This window comes from Anopheles maculipalpis, chromosome 3RL, assembly GCF_943734695.1.
Source record: "Anopheles maculipalpis chromosome 3RL, idAnoMacuDA_375_x, whole genome shotgun sequence".
NCBI lineage: Eukaryota > Metazoa > Arthropoda > Insecta > Diptera > Culicidae > Anopheles > Anopheles maculipalpis.
Window position 1 is genome coordinate 57,795,924 of NC_064872.1, and position 25,430 is coordinate 57,821,353.

General features: G+C 44.8%; 3 protein-coding genes across 4 annotated transcripts in view; 2 read left to right on the top strand and 1 right to left on the bottom strand.

Annotated features, from left to right (window-relative positions):
- Positions 1–25,430, top strand: part of LOC126562266 (uncharacterized) — a 472,552-nt gene that overhangs the window by 57,992 nt on the left and 389,130 nt on the right. The window lies entirely within an intron of this gene.
- On the top strand, positions 7,177–18,663 carry LOC126560819 (uncharacterized). Its single transcript, XM_050216769.1, has 4 exons — positions 7,177–7,233; positions 14,568–14,967; positions 15,039–18,249; positions 18,318–18,663. Exons 1-4 carry the CDS (start codon positions 7,177–7,179, stop codon positions 18,661–18,663), a joined length of 4,014 nt encoding a protein of 1,337 aa, XP_050072726.1.
- On the bottom strand, positions 22,374–23,261 carry LOC126562719 (uncharacterized). Its single transcript, XM_050219285.1, has one exon. It carries the CDS (start codon positions 23,259–23,261, stop codon positions 22,374–22,376), a length of 888 nt encoding a protein of 295 aa, XP_050075242.1.

The following is a 25,430-nucleotide window of genomic DNA, read 5'->3' on the forward strand; positions in this document are numbered from 1 at the left end:
CAAATTGTTTGATGGAAATAGAATTACTGGCAAGAGCATTAATAATAAAAGATTGTATTTTTATTTTAGCTAAACACATTTCAAATAAATATTTTGACCACAAAATCTGCAAACTATCGCTCAAGTTATAATAGTATTCAGTAACTGATGGCCTCTGGCATGATTGCGACATTGCCGTCAAGAAGTCGATTAGCTTTTACCAGACATTTCTCCACCTATTTAAAAGGATCTAAACAGCAATTTCCGCGTTCGCTTTAGTTCCACATCCTCCTAAGTGAGACCCCCGTTATCGACCGTATCAAACACTGCCCAAATCGATTCGTTGCGGCTAGCCAGTCACTGCCCGGTCGTAAAGTGTAGCGGAAATAAAGCTTCAACAACGGCGCTCGCGGACGCTCCACAGCTTCCTTCGCAATAAATTCAATTTGCCAAATCGTCGTTGCGCAATGGCCCTCGAAGAATCGCTCATGGAGGCACAAGGAAAAGGCACGATAAGACCGGCCGCCAGCAACGGGCGCATTAGAGTTGTAAATAGCTCTCGCCATTCCCTTGCCCAGCTGGGCATCTTTGTTCGATTTAGCTAAGCAACGTGCTGGAAGCTCGCAAATGAAAGTAATCTTTCTCGAACGCTTGCTGGTGAGAATGGAACCGGTGTGGTACGATCGAAAATAGATCTATACCATACATCCGACTGGTACACCCCAACCTGACCTTTGACCATATCGATTGGGGCGTTGGAAGTTTCGTTTTCACCGTCGTGACCAAAAAACCAGCCGATCGAAAAGCTCAACAAAGTAAGAAGGAACATTACTGTGTCTGCTGTCCGAAACGGTGCCATTCTCTGTTGGCAGCGAGCTCATGGGGGGAAATTCGAATCCCTTCCATGGTAAGCGACTTGATGATTGGATCCGCTAATTGGCGGTCAATAAAGATGAAAATGAGAAGCTACACCGCATCGCCCTTTACACAGAACAAACAAAGACTAGTACAGCCCAAGCAACTCCCCCTGTGGAGAGAAAATTAATCGCATAAAATCGTAAATTTGTGGGAAAACAGTGTGAGGAAAGGGCATCAGCAGCAACAGCAGTGCAACGAATCGGAGATTAATGTTTCGAAAAGGGTGCAGCACACGCGAAATGGGGTAAATATTTGCGCACACCAGGTGCAACAAAAAACAGGGATTGAAATGGAAGCTGTGGAGAGGCAGGATCGGACTCTGCAAAATTGTTCGTGGTAATTTGTTATCAATTTGCTTGAACGCTGCAACTTACCTTTGCAAACAGGAGTATATGCTGGAAATGTTTTAAAACAAAAATGCCGTAAAATTAATAGTTGCCTTAATTTTATACAGAAATCAAAATTAATATTTTACTGTTGTGTATTAAACTGGGTATGATAGTGACATAAACAGAATAACAAAGAAAGAATCTAAACTAGGTAACTGTTTGGCTAGGTAACGTCACAGAACGACTTCGTTGGATGGTCAATCCTCTCTACAGGGGAACGGAACGATCACCTCTACCACTATCGCCCTAACATAGGACGAATACTAGAATTTAAGTTGAGAAGATTCGTTTTATCATCAAATACAATGCTTTGATTTTTTATCACGGGTAGAAAACCCAGTTTTGGTGGTCAAACACATACATTGTAATTACAATTTTCCTTGCATCTAACATTCAGGCAGGATTTACAATATCGTCTTATGAAGTAGAATAAAGTAATCTAATATTTATTTTTTTAAGTATGACGGCTTGCGCCGTATTGTCAAAAGTCATCTAATAGAGGTCAGCAAAAAAAAGGCCAGGCGAGGCGCAAAAAGAGACTCCTCGATCGATGACGCGTCAGCAGTTCATTCTCAATGACTGAAACATCTATGTTTTCGACATGGATGGTAAGTTTGATGCAATAATTCCGATCTTGTCCAGAACATCTTTCGCCGTTTATAAGGATGCTCTAGTTTCTGGATTTAAGTTTTGAAAATTTCAAATTGACTCGACAACAAAGCCTTTGTTTTCTCTAGTGTATCTGGTGCAATAGAATGCTTACACCAGCTGTTATTTAAATTCCTACTTTTTGGCAAGATTCTGATCAGTCACGAACACCAATCATTAATTAAAAGCAATGAAAATCTGGATGGTTCCAGGCCGGAGGAAAAGAGTAGTTTGAGTAGAATTTCTATCGCGAGTTTTCCTTACATTATGTGGTATAACCACTTCTAACGTTCTTCGTTAGTTTAATTAGTATAATCGGAATTGACGAACAAAATTACTCCACGTGAATGGCGTTAGGAAGGCTCAAATTATATTAGACGACAAAATACTTAATTGTTCCTAGTATTGCAATAGTTTATTTCAAATTCAACGGACCACGAGGTGCTCTCTTGAAGTTCACGTTGGGTATACACTAACTTATAAACGTGCTCTACAAACTAAAGGTATTTATGACAGCAACTTGTATAAAGAACCCTGCGTTATATCGTGTACGAGCTCCATATCATGTTATAAATTTTTCCTTCCCAAAGTGGTTTAAAAAATATTTTTAGAAAATTTTAGTTAGGGTTCTATGTTAAATATTATATGTCTATTCGCTATTTTCCTCAATACCCCATACAAACACAAATCATGCTTTCTTTGCGGACGGTAAACAGTTTATCTATAAGTGTCTGTTTGCAGTCTTTTTCCCGTCTATCAGGTGATTAATGCGCCTGCTCATGTAATCTGCCACAGTGCTCCCTACTGACAGCAGCATCAGCCCTTTTCGATACTCTTCTCATGTTCCATTCCACCGAGAAGAGATAATTTACCACATCCGATTGGAATTGATCGCAAGTCTCGCAAGACTATCGATGCCACCACCTGTTGACCAGTCCAGTCTTTATCATCCACCTGCGGAAAACACTTTCATTTTCCTTTGCTCCACCGTCGGCTGCTGGGCCTGGGAACAAGCTAACATTGTGTGCGCACGTCACCGCAACTTCATCCCATCTTTTCCCCTTCGATTGCCTTTCTTCCATCATGCACGTTTATGATGAAATAATAACGGATGTCTACGACAAGCAATCGGCCGGCACTGCTCTAGGGTACTTTGGCACGCGCTGCTCGAGCTTTGTCGTACCGGGCCATAGAAATGGGTGCTATTTTCGACTATGATTGGTTTGATTTGGTGGTCGACCGGTAGGTCCGTTTTTGCTACCCTTTCGTTCCCCTTAATTGGAACAATTTCGCTCGCTAATCGTGATCGTGGGGTACCGGTGAAATAGCTATCATATGCATTTGAGGCCGAGGATATTTCGGCTGCCAAGTTTAGTTTTACATAGTTGTTCAAATTTTGGCATAATAATGGTAGGCGAAACCAAAATCGGGCCAATTTGGTTTTTCACAAAATCAACCTCTAGTGCTGCTGTCTTTGTTGCCGCAAGGATTGAATGGAAGCGGAAGACATGGGGAGTATTTCGCTTCACTCCGTTTTCAATCAAACACACAATGTAAATGAATCGCTTAAGTGAATTTTCGAACACCGAAGCCGACCACCAGTGTCATTAAACCCGATAAGGCGGCACTTTCACTTCGCGCTAGCTGCTAATTAGATTGTCACCAATCGCAAAGGAAGAGCTCACAATGCAGTAAAGTAAATCACGGCTACCCAGCTAGTGGATAGGAAAGCAAATGCAAATCACCACTTAAAACAAACCAACGGCCGAGCGAACGACCCATCCCGGATACCGGACGGAATCACTAAACGGAATCGCTTGCTGCACGGAAGAACACAACAGGCGGGCAAGTGACGAACCCTACGACCGCCCATTGCTTTTTTTGTTGTTGTTTGAAATTTTACTGCTAAAGATCTCATTTTCATCTGATTTTATTTTATCAACTTCCTTCCCTGACCTTTTCGGGGTCCCTTTCTGGAACGGAAGTAGCTGTGACTCACGGAGGAGGAGAGGTCAATGAAATCATCGTTGCTCTCATTGAAGCCGTATCGAATCCGACCAGAACACAGGTCATTGGCATTGGCGTTCCTTAGTACCGTGTACGAGCTTGGATTGGAGGAATTTAGGTGCTCCTAACTGCTAGCAGCAACCTGGACGGATGCTGCGGCAAGATTTATTACTTTATAGACGCACGCGGACCCCATGCAGACACGGGTAGGCTTCTAATCGGTTTTCGGGATGAGGTCATAAGAGCAGACAGGAAAATGGGGTGAAGAAAATTGTACGAAACATGAAATAATACTATCCGTTGTGTTGGTGTGTTTCCCAGCCGCCACAGAAATCCCTAATGAGATTAAAAGCTCTGCCCGCCGAGTGCAACGAATGCGTTCTGTTCCGATCGCTTGGTGGGATAAGCTGAAGCTGCGATGAGCTTATTATACGGTTGCAGTTTTGTTGAAACGATCAAAACTTTCCTCAACAAGTAATATCTTACTCAACGCAATTCGGGTTGGCTGAGTTCGGGAAATATCATTCCATCAACGACTGTTTTAATTTCACTTTCGTTCGTTACGGTGCGCGTGTGTAGAGGAACAAGAAGGAAGAAAGAAAATAATCATATAGATGTAATCTAAATGCTTGAACGCTTCGTCGTCGTTGTTGGCTGGTTGGTGTGCTGTGAGAATCGTGCAATGTTGGTTATCTGTCTGTCGGTTTTCTCGCCGCTAAAGCGGAACCGTCAAGGATCGTTGCATCGAGCTGTGTCTGTCACCTTGTGCACCAAAGCGCAATTGCGCAAAAAAGTCGTTCCAGCTTATCACTTTCCATCTTGGTTGGTTGTGCCCTTCCCGAATATAACCGGGCCGGCAAACATATCCATCTCTCGGGGATGCAAGAAAACACATCATAATCAAGTGCACGATCACCGCCCGGGTGACGGAAAAAGCATTGTTTGTCGATCGCTTTCATCCATCAGATCAAGTGACGGCACGATGACAGATACAGCATGCATCGTCTACAGGGTGGCGTTGATTAGGTGACATTTGGAGGTCGTGACATTCGGGAGATTCCTGCCGGTCGCTTGCCGACCATGTCGCTGTACATACTCTTTCCAGAGCTTTTCAACGAAACAAGCCACCGGGCGGTGAGTCTCATTTTTGTTCATGAAAGGTGTTAGAAGAGATATTTCTACAAATGAACGATTACTTCATCTGGTTTGCAATATGAGCCATGAAATGAGTGTACAATTTGGCTTTTAGAGTTGCAAATTTCGCACTTTGGAGTTCCTCACAAGGTTGCAACGGTGGAGAAATGAAAACATTATGCAGTGAAGCCAGTAATAGGTATATTCAATGCCATAGTTTTGAGATTTCGAAGTTTTTTTAATTTAACTACAGTGTCGAAAGTATTATATCGCATCACGTTTTGTTTATTTTTACGTTTTGGCTTTGGGTACTGAAGGTATCACAGGTACAAAGGTCTGTGACAGATCAAGTTGAAAAACCAAAACTTAATGCTGGAAATTATCAAACATCCGAGCAATCATTAGCCTGTTAAATAGAATTGAAAAGAGATCTATTGCCGATGATCAATTTATAAAAAAACTTAACTTTCAAAGTTCGTAAACTAAAACCTGGAGAATTTTTGAGAAATTTACTAGCAATACCGTTCGATTTCTATATAAAATTAAATGCTAAAAAACTCGTTAAATTTATTAGAATTTTTATAACTGGATAAAGGGTTCGTCACTTAGAAATGTGTATATCTTTTTCCTTTTTATCGGAATGTATCAAAACTGAGATTCAAAAACAGCTTGCATTCGCACTGCTGCAGTTCATAAAATCTCACTTACCATTCCGGTGACCACCTAACACGCCAACGCATCGGAAGATATCATGCTGCCCAAACAATCCGTGCTAGTGCCCTCATAAAGCAGCATTAAAGTCATCGTTTGGTACCAGCCTTATGCCAGAGCGCCAAAGAGAAAAGGGAAATGAACTTAAACTAGATAATGTTACGCCTGGTGGATGTGTGGCGTCTTCGGTCTTTGACCTTACTTTGTCTCCTCCTTGCTCGGACCATTAAACCAGCGGGTAGATTGTCACCTGTGTCCATTGCGAAGAGAGTCACCACACTCCTGAAAAAAAAAACGATGAAAACGATAATGACTACAAAGTACGATATTAATAAATTAAGCAGTCCAACTGAAGAATATATCTTCACGACCGATGGACTGATATAAGGGATTTGTTGAACGCTGTGTCCGTGTGTGAGAGCTTTAAATTCAGTTCTCTTTCTGTATGCATGAAAGGAAAACTGAAAGATGAGGGAAGACACCCTGAAGGGTGTCTTTTATTTGGGTAACGAATTAAAATACGGCAACACTAATGCATGGGGGGGATGTAGCCGCAGCATCATCAACATACCACCCGTAACGTTTGTTTTTACTTTCTTCCGAAACTAGACTGTCTGCTTTAAAAGCAGCACGAAAATGTGGTGAAAAAAAGTAAAACGATCGTTTATCTTTCCTAGCAGACCCACGGCCCTTTTCTTACCCACGCGCAACCGGCGGACGATTCCTTCCATTGCCAATTTCGGAAGAGATCTACAGGAGGTCATTCATTTTATCTGTTCTCCCTAAGTGTGGCCTTCGAATGGACCCGGTTTCTCGATAACAATCTCGGGAATGTGTGTATGTGTGTGTGGGGTGGTCTGGACAGCAAGACAGAAGAACCTAAGCGGGAAAAAGTTTCCTTTCATTTGCATGCTAATAGACCGTACGATAGTTGTGGTCAAACCTTCCCAGCCATCGAAACCATCCAAAGACGGTGCGCGGACACGTTCCGAAAGACTTCTTTCGCGGACATATTTCACGTAGTCATCTTCCTTATATCGAGCCACTTTCTCACTGCTGATGATGGATGTGTTATGCAAGCGTGGTAATGCAATTTCTTTCGCTGCAGCTGCAACAGTGAACAGCATTCCACTATCGTTGCATCCTTGAGCGAAGGAGAAAGGTTTCCTCTCCCAACCGGAGTTACGGCAGTCTATTCGCGTGAAGGTGAAGTTACTGAATGTAGCGGGTTTTTCTGTCTCGTTTTTTTTGTAAGCCAATGTCTCCCAGTTTGCCGCCGCTAGAAGCAACCAGCTCTTCCTCCTTACATTGGCACACCATCGCTTCTCCTTTAAAAGGGTTGTGAATGAGATTGAAGGTTGAGGCGCCTTGCTGCTGGTGGCAAAGGACCATGCACGCCAAAGGACAACATTCCGAGGTTGGCGTGAATAGTGTTACGAATGAAAGTGTAAGTGTCTTTCACCGCCACCGTGAGCCGTCACCGGAGACTTTCAGACTTTCATGCCATCCCCGACCCATCCCATTGCGTTGGCAGCACGGCTAAACGGGTTCGACTGGACTGGTTGGTTTTTATCAAACCTGAGGAATATGCCGCACTATCGCTGTACGCCTTTCCTATCTTACCTTCACGACCTCCACGAATCTGAATCGGAATGAATCTTCGATCCGGGCGGCTCTTATCTCGCTTTTGATCCGATTCCAAAACCGATCCATCTGATGCTTGTTGCTCTTTCATTTGCACTTCTCTCTCATTTGATGCTGTAAGGTTGGCACGATTGCAGAGGCGTGTGTGTCTGTTTCGGAAGCAAAGGCACTTTCTTCGGAAGGATGATAAAATGTCTCGATAGACCTTGTAAGCGCGAGGGGGGAGGAGTGGGGGATTCGAGGGACAACGAGGGAGGCAAAGCAAGTTCCGGATCATGTTCCTGCTCGCTCTGCGTTCCTCCGCCCTCAACCCTCAAACCCTTACAAATGGCGCGCCTAACCTTCATCTCATCCATCGGCTGATCGGGAAAGAGGGTTCGTCGCTTGTTGCAGTCTTTCGATTTCATCAAAACCGGACCCGCCGGTTCGTGCCTTGTTCCTGGCGGGACTGTTTGTGTGTGCGTACACAAGCGTACGGGAGTCATATGATACGGTCAAAGGAAAGTACTGCCTCAGGCCAGATAGTGTACACGAGTGTATGTGTGTGTACGCCTTTCTACGGCTTTATTCACCCTTCGGTTTGCATTTTGTTTCGGTATATATAAAGTTATTTTTTTGCTACTCGATGTCTGCCGCGTCAGCAGCAATGTACCGATTTGCTGATTGCGCGCTTGCTTGGTTTGTGGCCGCCGCTGTGTGTGTTGCAATCAAAGGTTAAAAGCATGCACGTCTGGTGGTGCTTCATCTAAGCGAGGAAGAGCATAATAACAGCACGGGAAAAAAAATCCCCCGAAAACAAAGTGTACGATGCGCTGACACAGCTGATGTGCATTTTAATTGAACATTTCCACACACACACACGCGCGCGTTACCACATCCGATCCGCGTCCAATGTCCCGGCTACGTTAATACGATTATTTATTCACACACTCACAAAAATTACTCTCTCACAAAAGTATTTTTGCGTAACGGTTTGTGTTGTACCGCGAGTATCGATCGTTTAAACGGTACAAGCGCGCGATCGAGTACACCTCATCAGTACAAGACTCACGTGCACCCTGCTAAGAGCTGCAGCCTTTCACTTCGAAGCGTTTGGGTGATGAATATTGGCCCATCATAAAGACAGTGGCTGATAATAAAAAGCAAAAAACTGTCTTCCCTGCAGGGAACGTCCCCGCCGGGAGCTACGTGCAGATTGTTGCCCGTGCAAAATGGAAAGAAACAATTGGTGAATCATCAATTAGCTCGTACTACGTAATTTATGAGTCACTTGGGTATGATTTAATAGTGATCGGTTTGAATCTTTTTTCCGTTTTTCCACTCTGAAAATACTACAATCGATGATAGGAAGAACTAAAACTGAAAGTGTTTTTCGAAATCAATTCTCATTGGTAATCGTATTAAAGATATCCTAATGAAGTTGTGTCCAACGAACGTGGGCTCAAAAGAAGAGATATAAATTCCACTTTTCTCCTACCTTATCTATCCCGGTTAAAGGAATCGGGACTGAAGCACCCCCCCCCCCCTCCCCTCCAGAAAATGGTCATCAAACAACGAACCGATGCTAATTTTATTATGCACTTTTCGGCTCTCCCCAATCGCTTCCTTCCAAAACCGACAGCTAAAAAGGTTGTTTCGTACCAACCAGCTCTAGCTGGGTGGCAAGTGGCGGCTTGATGAAACACATTGATAAGGGCCCCTATTCCGATTCCTGCTAAGCTCCTGCCAACTCACACTCGAGGTTAAAGCTGTTGGACGAGGAACTTTCCCTTTATTTTGCGGATAGCGAGATAACACACATTCCCATTCGAGAAGAACCATCGTAGCGTCGCGTCATACACCTCTTCGAAAACCGCAAACTCAATCCGGAACGTCGCCGGAATGCGACCTGCGCTGATTAGGTTTTCCACCCTGTTAGGGCCAGCAAAGCGTATACCGATCGCACGCGCACGCTGTGTGGGATAGTAAAATTCAAATCAGATGAACTAACTTTATGAACCATACGCTCCCACCGGTTACCGGTTCGGGATTGGCCTTTTCGGTCGAGGACACGGAAATAGATGGAAACGACATTTTTTTTTCCTTCTTACATATGTGTGTGTGTGCTGGTGTGTTATCTGGTCTGTTTCTACGTCTTCGCCCTTCCCGTTGACCGTGATTCCGTTGTAGGGTAGGTGCTTTTTCGGGAAACCCGGCGGCGAATAAATAAGTGAAAGTTGGTACCGACTGTTTCTGCCTGGTTTTTTTTTCGTTCCATCTATTTTTCGAGGAAGATCCCCGAAACGAAACCGAGGAAGGGTGACACAATCGAAAACGTAGTTGGAACACAGTGTGTGGAATTTCTTTTCCTCCCCTTTTTGTTTCCCCCCTCGACAATAGCAGCATCATGCAATGCTAAGGCGGTGCATGATCGACTGCTAACGATCATTTTACGATTTGAGTTCGAACGATGATTGACTGGGTTCGTCGTCTAGCGCTCGGTGCGGTCGTTCGCTTCCTTTAATCCAGCACCGTTCCCACGTGGCGTTGTTTCCTTCCTTTCAAATTCATCACCAAGAAAAAAAAGAAGCAAACAAAACATGTGTCGATTGATTGGTGATAAAGTGACACATTACGATCGACACGCGGAAAGGGCAACGAAAACGCTTGTCCTAATGTGACAACCGATGGAGCAAGGGCTCGGGTACCGCGTCTACGTGGGATTAGCTTTTGAAGGGAGAAATCTAAAACAAAAATCTTCAAAAAAGCAACCCCTTTCGATTCGGTATTTGCTTCCTGGGTGTACGAGCGAACGCCTTCCTTTCTTTGCCAGGGCTCTATCGAAAAACCTTCCCGATGTTAATTATGTTGTTACAGTGTGGCGTAGTGTAAGCACTGTTATCTTCTTGGTGGAGCTCTACAAGTGAAGTAAAACCGACGCTAACCCATTGCCACTCGCTTTAGTCCGGCGAGAAGCGGTAGTACGTAATGATTTGCGAATCGCTTAAATTGATGGATGGAAGGTTTGCCGCAGCCAGCATTATCCCGGGCAAGGGCTAGTGGGTCAGTAATGCACCGTGTTCGTTCATCGCGCGCACACTTTACCCTCCGTGGAGCATTACTTAACATCACTTTCCATTTGGATCGAGGCTTTGCGATGCTTCCTTGCCAAGCTTAGCCCCTTTACCCTCGGTACGCGAATAAATATTGATGGATGGATGAGCGGCGTGAACGCAAGACTTCAATTGCGATTAACCGCGCACCTGTTGGAGCTTGGGAGTCGGTGCCAAAAAAGAAGAAGACTGCTTCCTCCTTGCACTAAACCTCACTCGCTTATAAGCTAAAGGCACTAGAAGGTGATCCTCCGGTTGCGATAATCTCGGTGATTCGCGCTTATCGGCCCGTTGTGCTTCGTTTAATTCGGAATGATGATTTGCTGTTTTTTTTTTCTTCATTCAGTGTGTTTTCCGTGCAAAGAGCGAATTCAGTCACCTGTGGCACCGAGAGCCTTTTTCTTTATTTTGCTTTGCGTAATGATTATTTCATTCGTCTCCCATCACCATTGGGAGGTTTACTGAACGTCGGTTGTTTGAAACGAAATTAGCTTGGTTTTTTGGATGAAAAAGGTAGCTCTTGGACTTTATCAAATACTTGAAAAATGAAACAAATTGAGAGACTAAGACAATATTTTAATTGACAACGCATAACACATTTGTCGAGGAAAATCATCCGATTTATGACTCATTTTTATGACACGGATGGCTCGTAAATTAGTGGAACAATTTATTGACTACTACATGTTGCTTTATGTCATTACACGGATTGTAAAGCGTTTCGGATGATGGGCCCTAATGTTTTCCAATCCCTTTTCCCTGAAATTAGGAAAGCTTATTAAACACTGCTCGTGCATTTAACAACTCATGCTCTCGACGACGACAACACCGAAGGGACAAACAAATAAGACATAATGACCACACTACCCTCCGAAGCAACATTGATCCACCGCGACCCAAAGTAGCGTCACAATTGACACATTGGAAGGCTTTGATGTGACGACGACGGTGGCTGAAACGAAAATGAGGTTTAAACCGATGTTCTCGGTTCATTAAAATTCTATCAATTTTATGATATTGTTCTTCCCTCGGATTTTACAACACGCTTAGAAAACAGGATTTAGTTTGTAAGTTTCCAACGAACCGTATTTTTGGTGCTTTCGGCGAGAGGGTTCTTGGTTGTAAAAAGGGCTTACATCGTCCACTAGCTGTAATTAAATCCTATTGGTGGGATGTAAGAAAATTATCATCTCACCGAAAATGGTTGTAGCACAGTAAATTTACAGAATTATTTCACTGTTTGAGAGTTACCAAAGAGGAGGCATTCGTTCTGATACGGTTGACGTTTCATGTTTCGATTCGATGGGACATCACCAGGCCCCGTCACTTGAACCTGTTAGCTTCCGCAGGTTCCCGAAGGGCAAGTTAAGAAATCGAAAGAAAAAAAAACAACAAGAAGAAATAATAAAGCATGGCCACAACAACAAACACCTCAAATGAAGACGACGACTTTCTCTTTCGACACCCCGTTCGTACCGCTGGCGATTGGAGATTCGAACGTTAGCCAAAGATGCGAAGAAGCGTTCCAAACCTGACAACCCAGGATGGTGGAATGATTATCCAAAGTTATGGCTACCAGAAAACGCTGTGCCGGTGGGACTGCTGTGCTGGGCCACCGCGAATGCCTGACCGTATGATTTATTGAACCGTGTGATGTAAAAACGTTGTCCAGAATGTTGTACAAAATTGCTGTTTGCCATAGCTGCTACAGTGGTGAAATAAATCGATGTGGAAGCGATCTCTGCGATCGTAACACTGGATTATGTGTCCATGTCCAATCGATGGTGGTCCATGAGAGAGCATCGTGTGAAGCGGTAAACATTCTGTCTAGCATTTTATGGATCCACCAGCTGTGAAATCGTACGTTCACAGCAGAAGAAACGGGATGGAAGACGCGTGTAGCGACAGGGACAATTCCCTCGGACAAGAAATTTTCGGTTGTGCCCTGGTGTCATTACTTTGTCTATTCATCAATGGATGTCTTTCACTGTCGGATAGAAAATAGAGTTATGTGTGATTAACGATCATTCTTTCGTTGTTGAACGTTATGAACGGATCTAAGATATTCTTAATTTTTGTTGGTGCTTGGTTGGTGCTTCATTACACACTAGGTTCTTTAATTGGTGTCTTTAATAATGTCTTTTTAATTCAAAGTTGAATTAGGATTTCTATCGAAATGCTTAATAAGCTTCTTCGCAATCATAATGTCTTTAGCATAAACACAATGCTGCGTCTTCATCAACCATGTCAACAGTGTACACTCGCGTCAAAACCCACTGGGCGATTAATTGATGTTCAACAGCACGTCACACTGTTCACTAAATAAAGCGTGACTAAAATCAACATTCGCTACAACATTCATCAGCGAGTGTGCTAGTGGGTGAAGCACGTTTGAAGCTCCTAACAAGCAGGTAAGATCACTCTGTTTTCGGCTAAGTGATGACCCCCATTTCGTGGCCGTGTTTTTGTGGTTGGTGGCACACACACACATACTTCCTTTTTCCCTTAAAGAGGTGAAAGATCAGTACCATCTTCGGTTGATCGCGTGCAGCTTCGTCACGCGTTTGTTGCGATCATCAGCATGATCATGATCGTCTGTGTGGTCAATGGGTAAAAACATACTAAACCCCAATCGCAATGCGTGTGGGAAAAATGTTTGCAAGCTATTGGGGCGATTTTGTGGCTACCATAAATACCGAAACTAGAAATGAAAGGTATACAGCGAGCAGCATGGCAGATGCGCACTGTTTGATGAGCAAAACTGTAACTACAATTTAAAGACAACTCAAAGCTCGGCAAAAACTATTCATAAACACCACACGTACATACACTGTGCCGACACTCGCTTTGGAACAATTCGTTGTTGAGCGGGGTTTGTATATAATTATCCATTACGGGTTGCTCTTATCCTACAACAGCTATGCGTGCAGCTTGTTGCGCTTGGCCACGCGGCTCTAACATTGGCCAGCCGCAGATGAGCTTATCGAGACAGTCCGCATAACATGTTCCACCCCTCGGGCCGTCGATTGTGAGTTTGTTTCACGATTTTTTCCTCTACAAAAACCAAAAAAAAAAACCAACCAAGTGAAAGATAGCTATCGCGGACACAATACTGTGGCAAAAGGTGCTTTTGTTAGCGCTCCCTTTCGGTGTAAGGTGTCGCATTGTATAGCACCGTCCGCGTGCTGCTTGATGTTACCTGCTGGCCTGCGGAATGTACCAAGCCACAGACTCATCATTGGATCGTTTAAAAAGTTTAACTCATTTTTAATTGGACATTATTGTCGTCATTTGTTGGCGAGCGTAAAGGAGGATAAGAAATGGCGCGAGAGTGGTGTGCTGGTGGTACTTTTAAGTGGCGCCCATGTTAGGAAGGCTTTTCACCGGCCAAGGATGATTAATGGTTACGGAAGGGGCGTGAAATGGAAAGTGGTGAACAGAACACACCTGGGGATGGGCCCGGTGTCCGTCCAGCTGGCGCATCTTCGCGTACGAGAACGATCGTTCTGATAGGGGATAGACACTATTATGCCTTCATCCGTAAATGAAGGGTTATTGGATAGAAAATGTGCAGGATTCTTCGTCATGTTCTGTACCGCATTTTCCTGTTGAAAACCAACAGATGGGAAAGTGAAAGTCATCCGATAACAGGGCGGTCCAGTGGAGTTATGCATTAACGTGTGAGAAAATAATTTTACTTATCTTCTAATCACCGGACTCCGATAGCGTTACGAAGCGATATTTTAGACGTTAAATCACAGAGTGTAATACATAAACGAGAGAAATATTAATGCTAAAAAAATTTGTAATGTCTGTCTAGCTTAAGTCTCCATTTTGGTAGAGTGTGCTTGAGTTAGAGATATTTAGGATTTATCTCCTCCATGAATAAGTTAAACGTCAATCGATTAAAAGTCGTTTTTGTTTTGCAATTACCTTTTTTCTATTTTAATTACTCAGTTTTTGAAATACCTTTTGCCGTTGTACAGACGTTTTTGCGAATTGCCTTGCTAATTGGTCTCTTTGTTTCGTTCTTTCTGCTTTGCAGGCGATCGCCGCCCTGGTGGTCCTCCATGGGTACGTGGAGTCAAAGAATGTAACAAGCCCCACCGACACATCGTCGGCAACGACGAAGACGAAGCAAACGACAACGAAAGCAGCATCAACTCCGACGACGGTGTCGACGAAAAAGCCCTCGCCAACGGAGAAGAAGCAACCTGGCAGCGATCGAGAGGCTCGAGGCAAGCGGACGCTGGAGTTTGGAAACTATGACAACTACAACCGGTACCATAGCGTACCATCACACACAGTCCAGCGTCGCGTGTCACACGCGTACCAAGATCCGGGACAGTATAATCACTACCAGAGCAACTATATTCAACCGCAGTACTCTTACCAGCATCATCATTCTGGTCCGTCAGGTCCAGGTCCCGTAGGCGCTTATCAAGGTATGTAGTGAATACTCTGGAACTTCGGAATCCTCTTAAATAACATTTAAAAACATCTTTTCCGATTGCAGGATTTGATGCGGATAGTTCCAACAGTATCGGTAACTTCCAGTCACTTCCGCCGGTAGTGCACCCGCACTACATCGAACCTCCGGAGCCGATCATTGAGATTATCATCAAGGAAAGCAACGATTCGCTGCCCCTCGATGCTCAGACGATACTGCCGAAGCAGAAGAAGAAGAAGGAAGAGGTGCAGGTATTCTACGTGAAGTATCACAAGGACGAGAAGAATGGTCAACTCGTGCTGGATGATCCATTGCCCGCTATTAAGCCCATTCCGGACGAGAGTGAAGAGGAGGAAGATTTGTCGCAGGAACCGATCATTGTGACGCCTAGCCCACCGTTGAAGACAACAACGCTTCGTGCTGTTATTAATCCAGACTCGGAGAAGTACCACAGCAACAGCGGAATTCGTATCTCGTTCGGTGTGGAAGATAAGCATCAATCTGGCCACCAGCTGTCCGAGACGGAAAGTGAGTCGGTAGCACAACCGATTGTCGCACTGCCACAGCATCTAGTTGACCAGCGTTCCAAGTCGGATGTGTTCTACCAGCAGCATCAGCAGTTTGTACAGCAGCATCATGATCGCTCGGTGCGACAGCACTATCAGCAACAGCCACAGCCCCAGCCACAACAGCATGGACCTCAGCAGTACCATCACCAGTTCAATGCCCCCGTGCCGCAGCATCAGTACCATCATCAGCCACCACCACCACAAGCTCAGCCACTTGTTCAGCAACATCAGGAACCCCAGAACTTCGGTCAACGATTTGCTCCGGCTACACCCCAACCCTACCGTGCTCAGCCTCCACCACCTCCACCGCCACCACCACAACCCCAACCTCAGTATCAACAACATCAGCAACACCAGCAACATCAGCAACATTTCCAGCAGCAGCAGCACTTCCAGCCTCCACCGCAACCACAACCGCAGCCTCAGCAACCACGTGTCGTATATCAGCAGGTGCAACCACAGCAACAACACTCTCAGCAGCAATTCCAATTCCGTGGACAATTCCAACAGCAACCGCAGCAACAACCACAGCCACAGTACTTCAACCAGCCTGCGCCAGTTCCACAGCCACGTCCACAGCAAGTTCGATTCCCTCCGCCACAGCAGCAGCAGCAGCAACAGCAGAATTTCTACCAACCTCAGCCACAGCAGCCTCAGCCATCTCCGCCGCAACAACAACCTCAATTCCAGCGTCAAGAGTATCAGCAACCGAAACCCATTCCGATCCCGCTTCACAACATTAACCAGCAACCACCACTAAGACAGCAGTACTCAACCCAGCAGCTACAGGCACAGGCACCACAGCCACAGCCGAAACCACAACCGCAGTTTAATCAGCCCTTCAACAACTTCTACAAACAGCAGCCACAATCGGTACCACAACCCCAAGTACAACAGCAACAACAGCAACAGTTCCGTAAGCCACCACCACCACCACCGTCGAACCTTCAACAGCCTCCCTTCCTGCCACCTCGGCCACAGTCGCTGGCGCAACAAAACCCAACATTCCAGCCCCAGAATGAACGGCCGAATGTAGATGTCCGAACGAACTTCTTCGATGTGCCACGTCCAGTGCAGGGTGGGCTTGTGCAGCAGGCAGCTCCGAATCTAGGACCGACCCGTGCACCAGATCAGCTGAAGGGAGTTTCCCATTCGAGCTTTTCCGAAAACGAGCATCTAGCTAATCTGAAGCATGTCCTACCGGCCGGCGGAGAGCTGGTACCTTCGGTGTCGAAGTACGAGAAACACATCACGGAGACAGTTAATGGACCAACGTCGGGACTGCGTCTGACTGCGGCAGGTAACGATCCATCGAATCGTCCACCGTTCTATAACATTCAACCCGCACAGGAACTGATCAGCCACTCAATCGAACCAACTATTGAAACTGTGCAGAACAAAAACATTGGTCCGCTAGTGTCGAACATTGGACCGCTGCCGACGCCTCAGAAGTACGTCAGCCAGCAGGCAGCACAGATCATTCCGAACTCGGAGCCGATCAACTATCGCGTAGATCCTCGCTTCAATTCCAACTTCCAAGGAGAAGCTCCAACAGCTCAGGGCCCAAGCAGTACACCCTCGACTGTAGGCACAACCCGTACTACCTATTCGCCAACATTCTCCACCACACCACGCACCACCGTTGGACGCTATACAGCTCCGCCATCGCCAACCACGACACCGTACCGAGCGACTCGTCCACCAACCACCACAACCACTACCACTACGCCACGTTCTGCCGCCGAAGAAGCGGCCGCCAATGAGAAGAAACAGAAAGCTCTATTCGAACTGCCCGATGAGGTACCGGATGATCTGAGGGAGCAGCTGCTGTCGTCGGGAATTCTGGAGAATGCTGACATTAGCGTGCTGGACTACGACAAGATCGGTGAGACGGCACTGGAGAACCTTCCGCCAGAGCATTTGGCTAACTTCTTCAACGCTGGAGGTGGCTCTCAGCTGGCCGGCTCGAACAATGTGCTATCCGTCCTGAAACCGAACGGCGATAAGCTGGCGGAGAAGTTCATTACCAAGAACTATGATGTTAAGGATAAGCGTGATGAGCGCGATCGGTACGAGATTGCACAAACCAGTGAAACTGGCAGTGAAACAGTGCCGCAGGTGGAAGAAGATCAACCAACGATCGTAACGATGCCGGAGCGACAGAATGTGGATTTGAAGGTAGTGCGCTTTGATTCGAACAATCAGCGCAATGTGACTGATCGCTACATCAAGCAAGACTCGACCATTTTGCCGTCGGTGGATGTGACCGGTGAGGATGAGTCTGGTGCGACGGATCAGGTATTCAACCGTTATCTGCCACTGAAGATCAACGGTGCACAGTTCCCGATTCCGGATGTGGTGGAGTTGCGTGGTCGTAAGATTGCGAGCGTTGTTGTGCTAGCTCCAGTAGATAATGGTCCTGCGACAGCAACAGCGGGTAAGAGTGGCGAAAGTGGTAGCGAAGAGGGCGGTACTTCGAGCGGATTTCTGATCAATGCCGAAGATGATGCGACGGATGAGCAGCAAGATCAGCAACAGTCACGGTTCGAGCGTGATGTGCTGCTGGATTCGAAGAAGATCAAGTTTATTGCTGGTGAGGCGTTGAAACAGCTGATTAAGAAACCGTCGAGAGAAAATTTCCGCCGGTGGTTGGACCGCGAGGGCAAAACGGATGTTGACTTGCAGAGCGTGGTACTGCTGGTGACGAGGTAAGCTCTTCGGGAGCAATTTTGTGGTGTATGAGAATTTGATAACTTAACTTATTTTACCATTCCAGGAACGATTACGATGAGCAAGAGATATTCATGTACGACATTGCCACCAAAGGTGTGACGCATCTGAGCGGTGAACTATCGGCAGCCTTCGTACAGGTGGCCGAAGAGAACGCCAAAACGCAAAACTTCGACGAGGTGCCGATCGTGGACAGTGGCATCGTGGAGCAGATGGAAACAAAATCGTCGGCCGAAACCAGCCCGGACTATGGTGCCGGTTCCTATGCACTAACATCGTCCGAAGAGCAGGACGATCAAGCGCAAGCATCCGAGCGGAAAGCAATCTACGTCTATCCAGAAAACTACCGAGGGTTGGAGGTAAACTCTGGCTACAGTAACATTAAGAAGTAAATGGACGAATTTCCTGTTTAGCTGGAAGAAAAAGAAAAAGAAAGTTCAAACACCGTGCTAGACACTAATGCATTGCCGCGAATGTCCGAGAATTGCTGCTGCCAGTACAAGAGTAAGAAGAGTCACGAGGGACACGGGCGGGCGACCCCTAAACACTTAGGTGAGCGAGATTATTTACGATGTGTGTTTCCTGTCTGCCCATCTCGTCTGTCCGGTCTTTCGGTCTGTGCCAGTGTGTGCGTCCATTTTGTTGTGTCCGTATTGTGTACGTGTTTCGTTCGACTCTCAATCGATGGATTTCTTCGGCAGTAGCGTTCGGCAAGAGACGGATATAGGATTGCAAATTATGCTAGTTGAGAATAGCGAGGACATTAAGTTCCTGTTGCCAGAGAAGCCAGGAAGAGGATTTTGTAAAGGCGCTTTCGCTCACAAAACTGTAAATAGTTGTGCACGGTCGAGGATGGTTGGTCGGAGTGTGTCTAGAATGGACCGATCCGACAGCACCGCGACTTTAGGTAGGACAATTGATGTACTTTTAAAAAAACAAACATACCTAAAAGAAACAAAACCAGATTTTCCAAGTTGCCAGAATTCGTTCGATCGCGGTCGATACGATCGATGAGCCGATTAGAACAGTTCCTTGCATTAACTGTGCTACGAAATGTTCACCGATCTATCCGATCGCAATCGAAGAACTTTTGCGAGAATAATGTCGTACTAGCTTAGCTATAAATATATAAAAAAGGATAAAGGAGAGGACAGTTAATATTATGAAACATTGTTGTTGCTGCTTGTTTGACGCTCAGCTCCGGATCGACATTTTAATGTTATCACCCAAACCAATACTCCATATTGTGCCGGGCCCAATGCTTGGTTATTAAAAAAGTTTTTGGTCAAAAGAAACAAAAACCCTAGCCGATCCTAACTGTCATGTGAGCGTTATGTAAATTATTAGATTTCCATTAACAATTAGTATGTCTGTACTAGTTCCACGACGATTCGTGTTACTAATTGGCACAATGTTAATTTGTTTCTATTTTTCCTTAAGTATGTTGTCCACTTGCTTGCTCCTTCTGAAGGAGTAGTGCCTTTATTTCTATCCTGCATGTTGTAAATTATGGAACTAAAAGCCATTACCTGTAATACTCCTTATCTCTCTGTCTGTTTCTCTCTTTATACTACGATGGAATCTATTTTTTTCAATAAATGTTAATAGTATCGAATGTTTTTGCATTTCTTGAGTGAGTTTTTTTTCCCCGAAAGTAGTGTTCCGTTTATTCTATTTGTTTATTTTTGTTTTTTCCGAAAGCACTGTTTGTAGAAATATATTTACCTTTTTTATGCCATTAGAGACGACCTGGCCGAGAAATAATTTAGAGATTGATTACAATTCACACTGGTTTAGAGACCTTTCCTTCTCCAAACCGTGTAAGGGCACGTTATCCTGGATGGGCTAGGACGATATTTATCATTTTAAACAATTTAAAAAATTAACTTGTTAATTAATTAATGTTAAATAGTTTATTATTCATAAGGGACGGCCAGGCCGTATTGCTAATTACACATATTACATATTACATGAATGATTATTGTCTACGCTTTTTATACTGAGGAAATACAAATTTCACAAGGGTTTTTCTTCTTTTTCCTTGCCTTATCTCGAGTTATTTAAAAGCGGTTAATATTTTTCATAAGTTTTCGTAATATTTAAAGTAAAAAAATTCTGGTAGTATATTATCTAATTTAATGAAAAAATAAATACTTTTCATCGTTTTTATCTCAGATGTTAACCGCGAAACAGGTGGTACGACACAGATTTGCCTACATTTAGGCGCTTTGCTTTGAAGGAATTCGAATGCACCGCTAGCACGTGCTGTTACAATTGTTTCAAAGCAGAGGTTAGCAACCAAGCAGACGGTTTGGTCTGCTTCAATATTAAATAAATCGTGAAATTCAGTTTAAAAAATACAACCGTAATTCTGATGTATTCTAGTGCATTCAATTCATTCCCATATACATATATCTCAGTTCAAAAGATCAATCGTATAATCGACCTCATTTTTATGAAAACGCAAGCAAATTCAAATTTAGGTTTGGAGTTTTTATCCTTGGTGTTCCAGGTTATGCTATATAGAAACAGTCAATGCATATAAATTACACATAACTGTAGCATAATTATCCATCAACTTATTTGTTCAATGTTCACCATTTTTACCAGTGTGCAGTTCGCAATGTTGGGTGACAAAATTATTCACCTTTCCCACGTATGAGCTGCTAAAAAAAAGGTAGCGTTTGAACTCTCTTTTATGAATGTTATTTACGATTATCGATTAATGAAAGATCGTAATGCAGCAAAAAATCACGCCGTAAATCTTTATTAAGATTTAAATTTATTTTCCTGCTTGCCACCGATTATCGCATGATTTTTTTCAGCATCCTGAAGGTTACACCCGACAATTCTGCACAACTTAACAGCTCGTTGAAAAAAAGGTATTGAACCAATATTGTAGGCATGGATTGTAAAATTTCTATTCACGCAGTAAACACAACAAAAACAACGGCCACAAGGCGACTCATTTGGCCAACATTATTTTACGAATCGTGCTCGCACACATCATTATCAAACGATCCCACCAACACGGCATCGAACAACATCGGATCCGTTCCGACGCTCGCTAGGTATGATTGCTAATTCAAATTCAAATCAGACCAATTTCCCAATTTTTATTACCTCTGTCCAATCGAATCTAGTGCGACGCTAGATGCGTCACCTTGATCTTGGTCTCAATGGGTATGGCGTGCCGCTTATCAGTGAGGCGCTAGGCAAGCTTCGATAGGTTTTTATTGATAGTTCAATTATGAAGCGAAAATCCGAACACCAGGTTAAGAAGCAGCTACAAAACGATCACTAATTGGTTATGTTTCTTGGAGTTTTTTTTTGCTGTTGTGTTTATTTCTTTCTTTCCTGTTGCCGATGATGATCCATAACACAGAGAAGGATTAAATTCTGCTCTAATGTGTAATAAGGAGCTGATGAGACGGATTTTGCATAACAAGAAGATTGTTCCTCATGGCTCTAGACTCCGATTGGACGACCTTGCTACCAGTGCTTTGAATCTACTGGAATGCCCACGCTATGGAATGCATTTTATAGTGTTAGTTGCGAAATGCAATACAAAGAAAACGAAACTAAAGCTAATTCTACCAGTTTAGGCGTCTAAAATACGCCGTGTGCACCTAATAATAGTTGCGTGTTCTCTTATCATTATATTTCGATTAGTTCAGATGCAAAACTGGACCAATAAATACGTCACGCACCAATTTTTTTTTTCCACTGCTCAGTAGTATAATCTAGCTGGCGCTTCATTCTCCAGCACCGGGTAACAGCTTTTTCTCAGCACACACAACCTTGGCCTAAGTTCACATTTCACCGGCTGTCCTTGGTGGCTAGCTGACAGTGGTTAAAGGTTACTATGGTGATAAGGTTGCTTCTGCTGAACGACTGGATCAAGTTACCCATTTCTCGTGCTGTGACATCTTAGCAGACGCTGTCAAAATGGTAATGTCAGTAGGTGTAGTGTGTCATCGAGCGTGCATAAGTAATCTAATACAAACAAAACAATTCCATCAGGATCAGTTTCGGTAATGAGTATGGGGCTTTATTTCCTTTGCAGTGTATTTGCATGCCGCGGATGCATCATTCACTCTCTCTAGAGCAGCTGGAACAGGCTCTTGCGCGATAAAAGATAGGAAACATCCTTCTTCTGCTTAGGAGAAAGATAGTTTACCGGTGGTTCGACCCCTGGTGGCGGTGGTGGTGGCAGATAGTCGTTCGTCGGTGGCAGATACTCTCTAGTCGGTGGACAGGTTGCAGGTGCCGGTGGCAGGTAGGCTAGCGTCGGTGTGCAGGGCAGTGTGACCGTTTCGGTGTACGGTATGGTTTGCGTTCGAGTGATCGTAGTTAGCTGCGGAATCGGTGTGGTCCTGGTGACGGTGCTGGTTTTCGTTTCGGTCAGATAGATTGGCGTTGGTTCCAGGTAGTCGGTAACGGTGCTGGTGCGTGTGAGTGTGCTGGTACGGGTGGACGTTAATCTTTCCGTTTTCGTTGCCGTCTCGGTGACTGGAGGCTCTGTTGTGGTCAGGGTACGGGTAATGGTCGTTGGGATCGTCTTGGTGATCGATTGGGTACGGGTGACGGTGTTGGTTTTGGTTTCCGTTTCCGTTTCTGTGAGTGTAGTCGTTTCCGTTGAGCGGGAGGTAACGGTGCTGGTAAGGGTAGAGGTTTTGGTGGACGTTCTAGGTGGCAACGTTTTAGTTTCCGTAACCACATCCGTACTGAAGACGGTAGAACGGCTGGTGGAGATGAACGTCGTTGGTATGTAGTCGGTGACGACAGACGTAGCCGTCTTGGTAATGGTGGTTGGAGTGAACACTGTCGTAGTGTCCGTGCATGGTGGCGGCAAACCACACGACGGTGTTGTATAGTGGTACCCGGTGAATTCTGGCGTGTTGTACGTATATCCGTTAAACCGTGGATTAGCTTCCACGTGCGCATGCAGAAGCGCCAAACTCACTGCAATCATTAGCAATCGCATCATTGCACCGGTGAAAAACCACTCACAGCCACACACAAAAAAGCAATACCACTTCCACTAAAGTCTCTTCTACCCAAATCTCATACACTAGAATGAGTTTAAAGTTCTTTTCACGAATTTATACGCCACTCGTAAACGTCACTGGGGCCAACTTGAAAACTTTATCTCCGCTTTGTCACTTCTCACACCGTACTGCCACTAATTCGCATCAGAACGTTCAGCTTTATACCGAATGCGTCGGACGGTGGTGCCGGATAAGCACAGAACCTGTCCTACCATTCGTCCGGATGGGAGAACATCCTTTCCTTTTGCGGTTTCGCGTCCGATTCGCGTCGTCGGGCGTGTGTGTATGTGCGTTATGTAAAACCGAACCTCACCCGAGCGTTGGGGATGAGCTGCGTGAGGCGTCGTCGGATGCTGTTCGGATGCTGTTCGCACGATGCGCGATCGAATCGCCCTAGTGCAAGGGGGATTTAGGGTTGCACTAGTTCAATGGACAGCAAAGGCTTGGGAAGCCTTGACGTTATGGATTATTAGCGATCGCGTCCTAATGAGCGCCATCGTTCAGCACGTTCTGTCATAGCAAATGAGGTTTTGTCTCCGGCAGATTAGTATTATTCCCACATTTATGAGAGGGGGGTAGGAGGAGAGTAGGGTAAAGGGCGTAGGAAGGCGAAAACAAATCATGATCATGATCTTCTTCTGTCGATCAAAACACCTAACCTCACATTTGCCTCGCAACTTCATCCACTTGGCATCCGTTGCTACAAGCTGCATACGTGCGATATCGATGAAAACTTGATCTCGAAAGTGAATCTGACAGTGAGGTAGTGGAACGTGTGAGCAAACACCAAAACGAGGCAGCCTGTGACAGATTGAAGCGAAATCCATAGAAACAATGTTAGAAGCAGCTTTTAGCCGCAGCGAAGAGTATCGGCTACGATCGAGAGATCGCATGATAGCGTGGGTTTTTCGCCGAGCGGTGTCAACTTACATACTAATTCTGGTACAGTGCGGTCGTTTATGGGTGCAGTTGGCTTGAATCGTTCTAAATTTCCTCTTTCAAGGTTTTAAATCGCAAACGCGTACATCAAAAATAATCCCAGAGCTTTTCCAAGTCCTCCGGATGGGTCCCCGAGGGATATAACATCCCGCCAACAAGTTATCTAAATTTACAATCGGATGCTTCTTGTTGTTCTTCAGATTGTGTTTTATTAGTTTTGGCTCCTGCCGGCTTTGTGTTGGATCCGGTTTTTGGGATTCCCTTCGAAACACGAGGGCACGAGCGAGAGCGAGCAAGGGTTAGGTTAAAATGACACTTCTTTTTCGCTGCTGTATCAGTGGAGCATCTAAGATACACACAGCCAGGTTCGTACCGGAATATTAAAGTAGAATTTTGGGGAGTTTTAAATAAGGAACTTTTTTATTTTTGGTTTGGCTCAGCCCGCTCAGACAAGCATTGAAAGTAGAGCCATCACATGACCAGCTGGATGTGCTGAAATCGGAAAGCAAAATAAATTCAAAATTCTTCCGTTGGGCGTTGGTGTGCGCAAGATGTTATCGTGTCTTTTTTTTCGATTCGGTTCGAAAGGTGGACCGAGACCATCCTAATTCAGTCTGAACGACGGTCATTGACGTTTCGCCAGAGAATGGCATCGTGGGGGTTTGTGATTTTTTTTTTCGTTAGTATTTATTTTCTCTTCTCGTGGTTCTTGAGAGTTTGCGTTTTATTATTAGCAGCGGTCCGTGGTTCGGACCAGTTTCATGACCAGCTGGCATTTCGCCGGGTACAATTCACATTCAAAGCACTAAACAAGCAAACAAAATTTCAAATCCACTCCTAATTGCCAGCAGCATCGGAGATGTTAAGAGGAGTTCCGCTAGTGATCATTAAATGTGGTATCGAGTTATTGGACGTGTTTGCGGGTGGAGCATCCCATTATACAAAGGAATATCAGTTTCGGGGAAAGAGAGATCATTAAGATCATGAAAAAGTCGCTCAAATGCAACATTGAATTGCATTTGTGTGAAAGGTGAGGCGCAAAAGAACTGTTCGGACGATTCGTCACTTACAAATAAAGTGTTTCTTTTAAGCTTCCTGCTACAGATAATAAATTATTCAAGATTACAAGCTTCTCCATATTCACGCCCTGACACTAATGGCGTTTATTT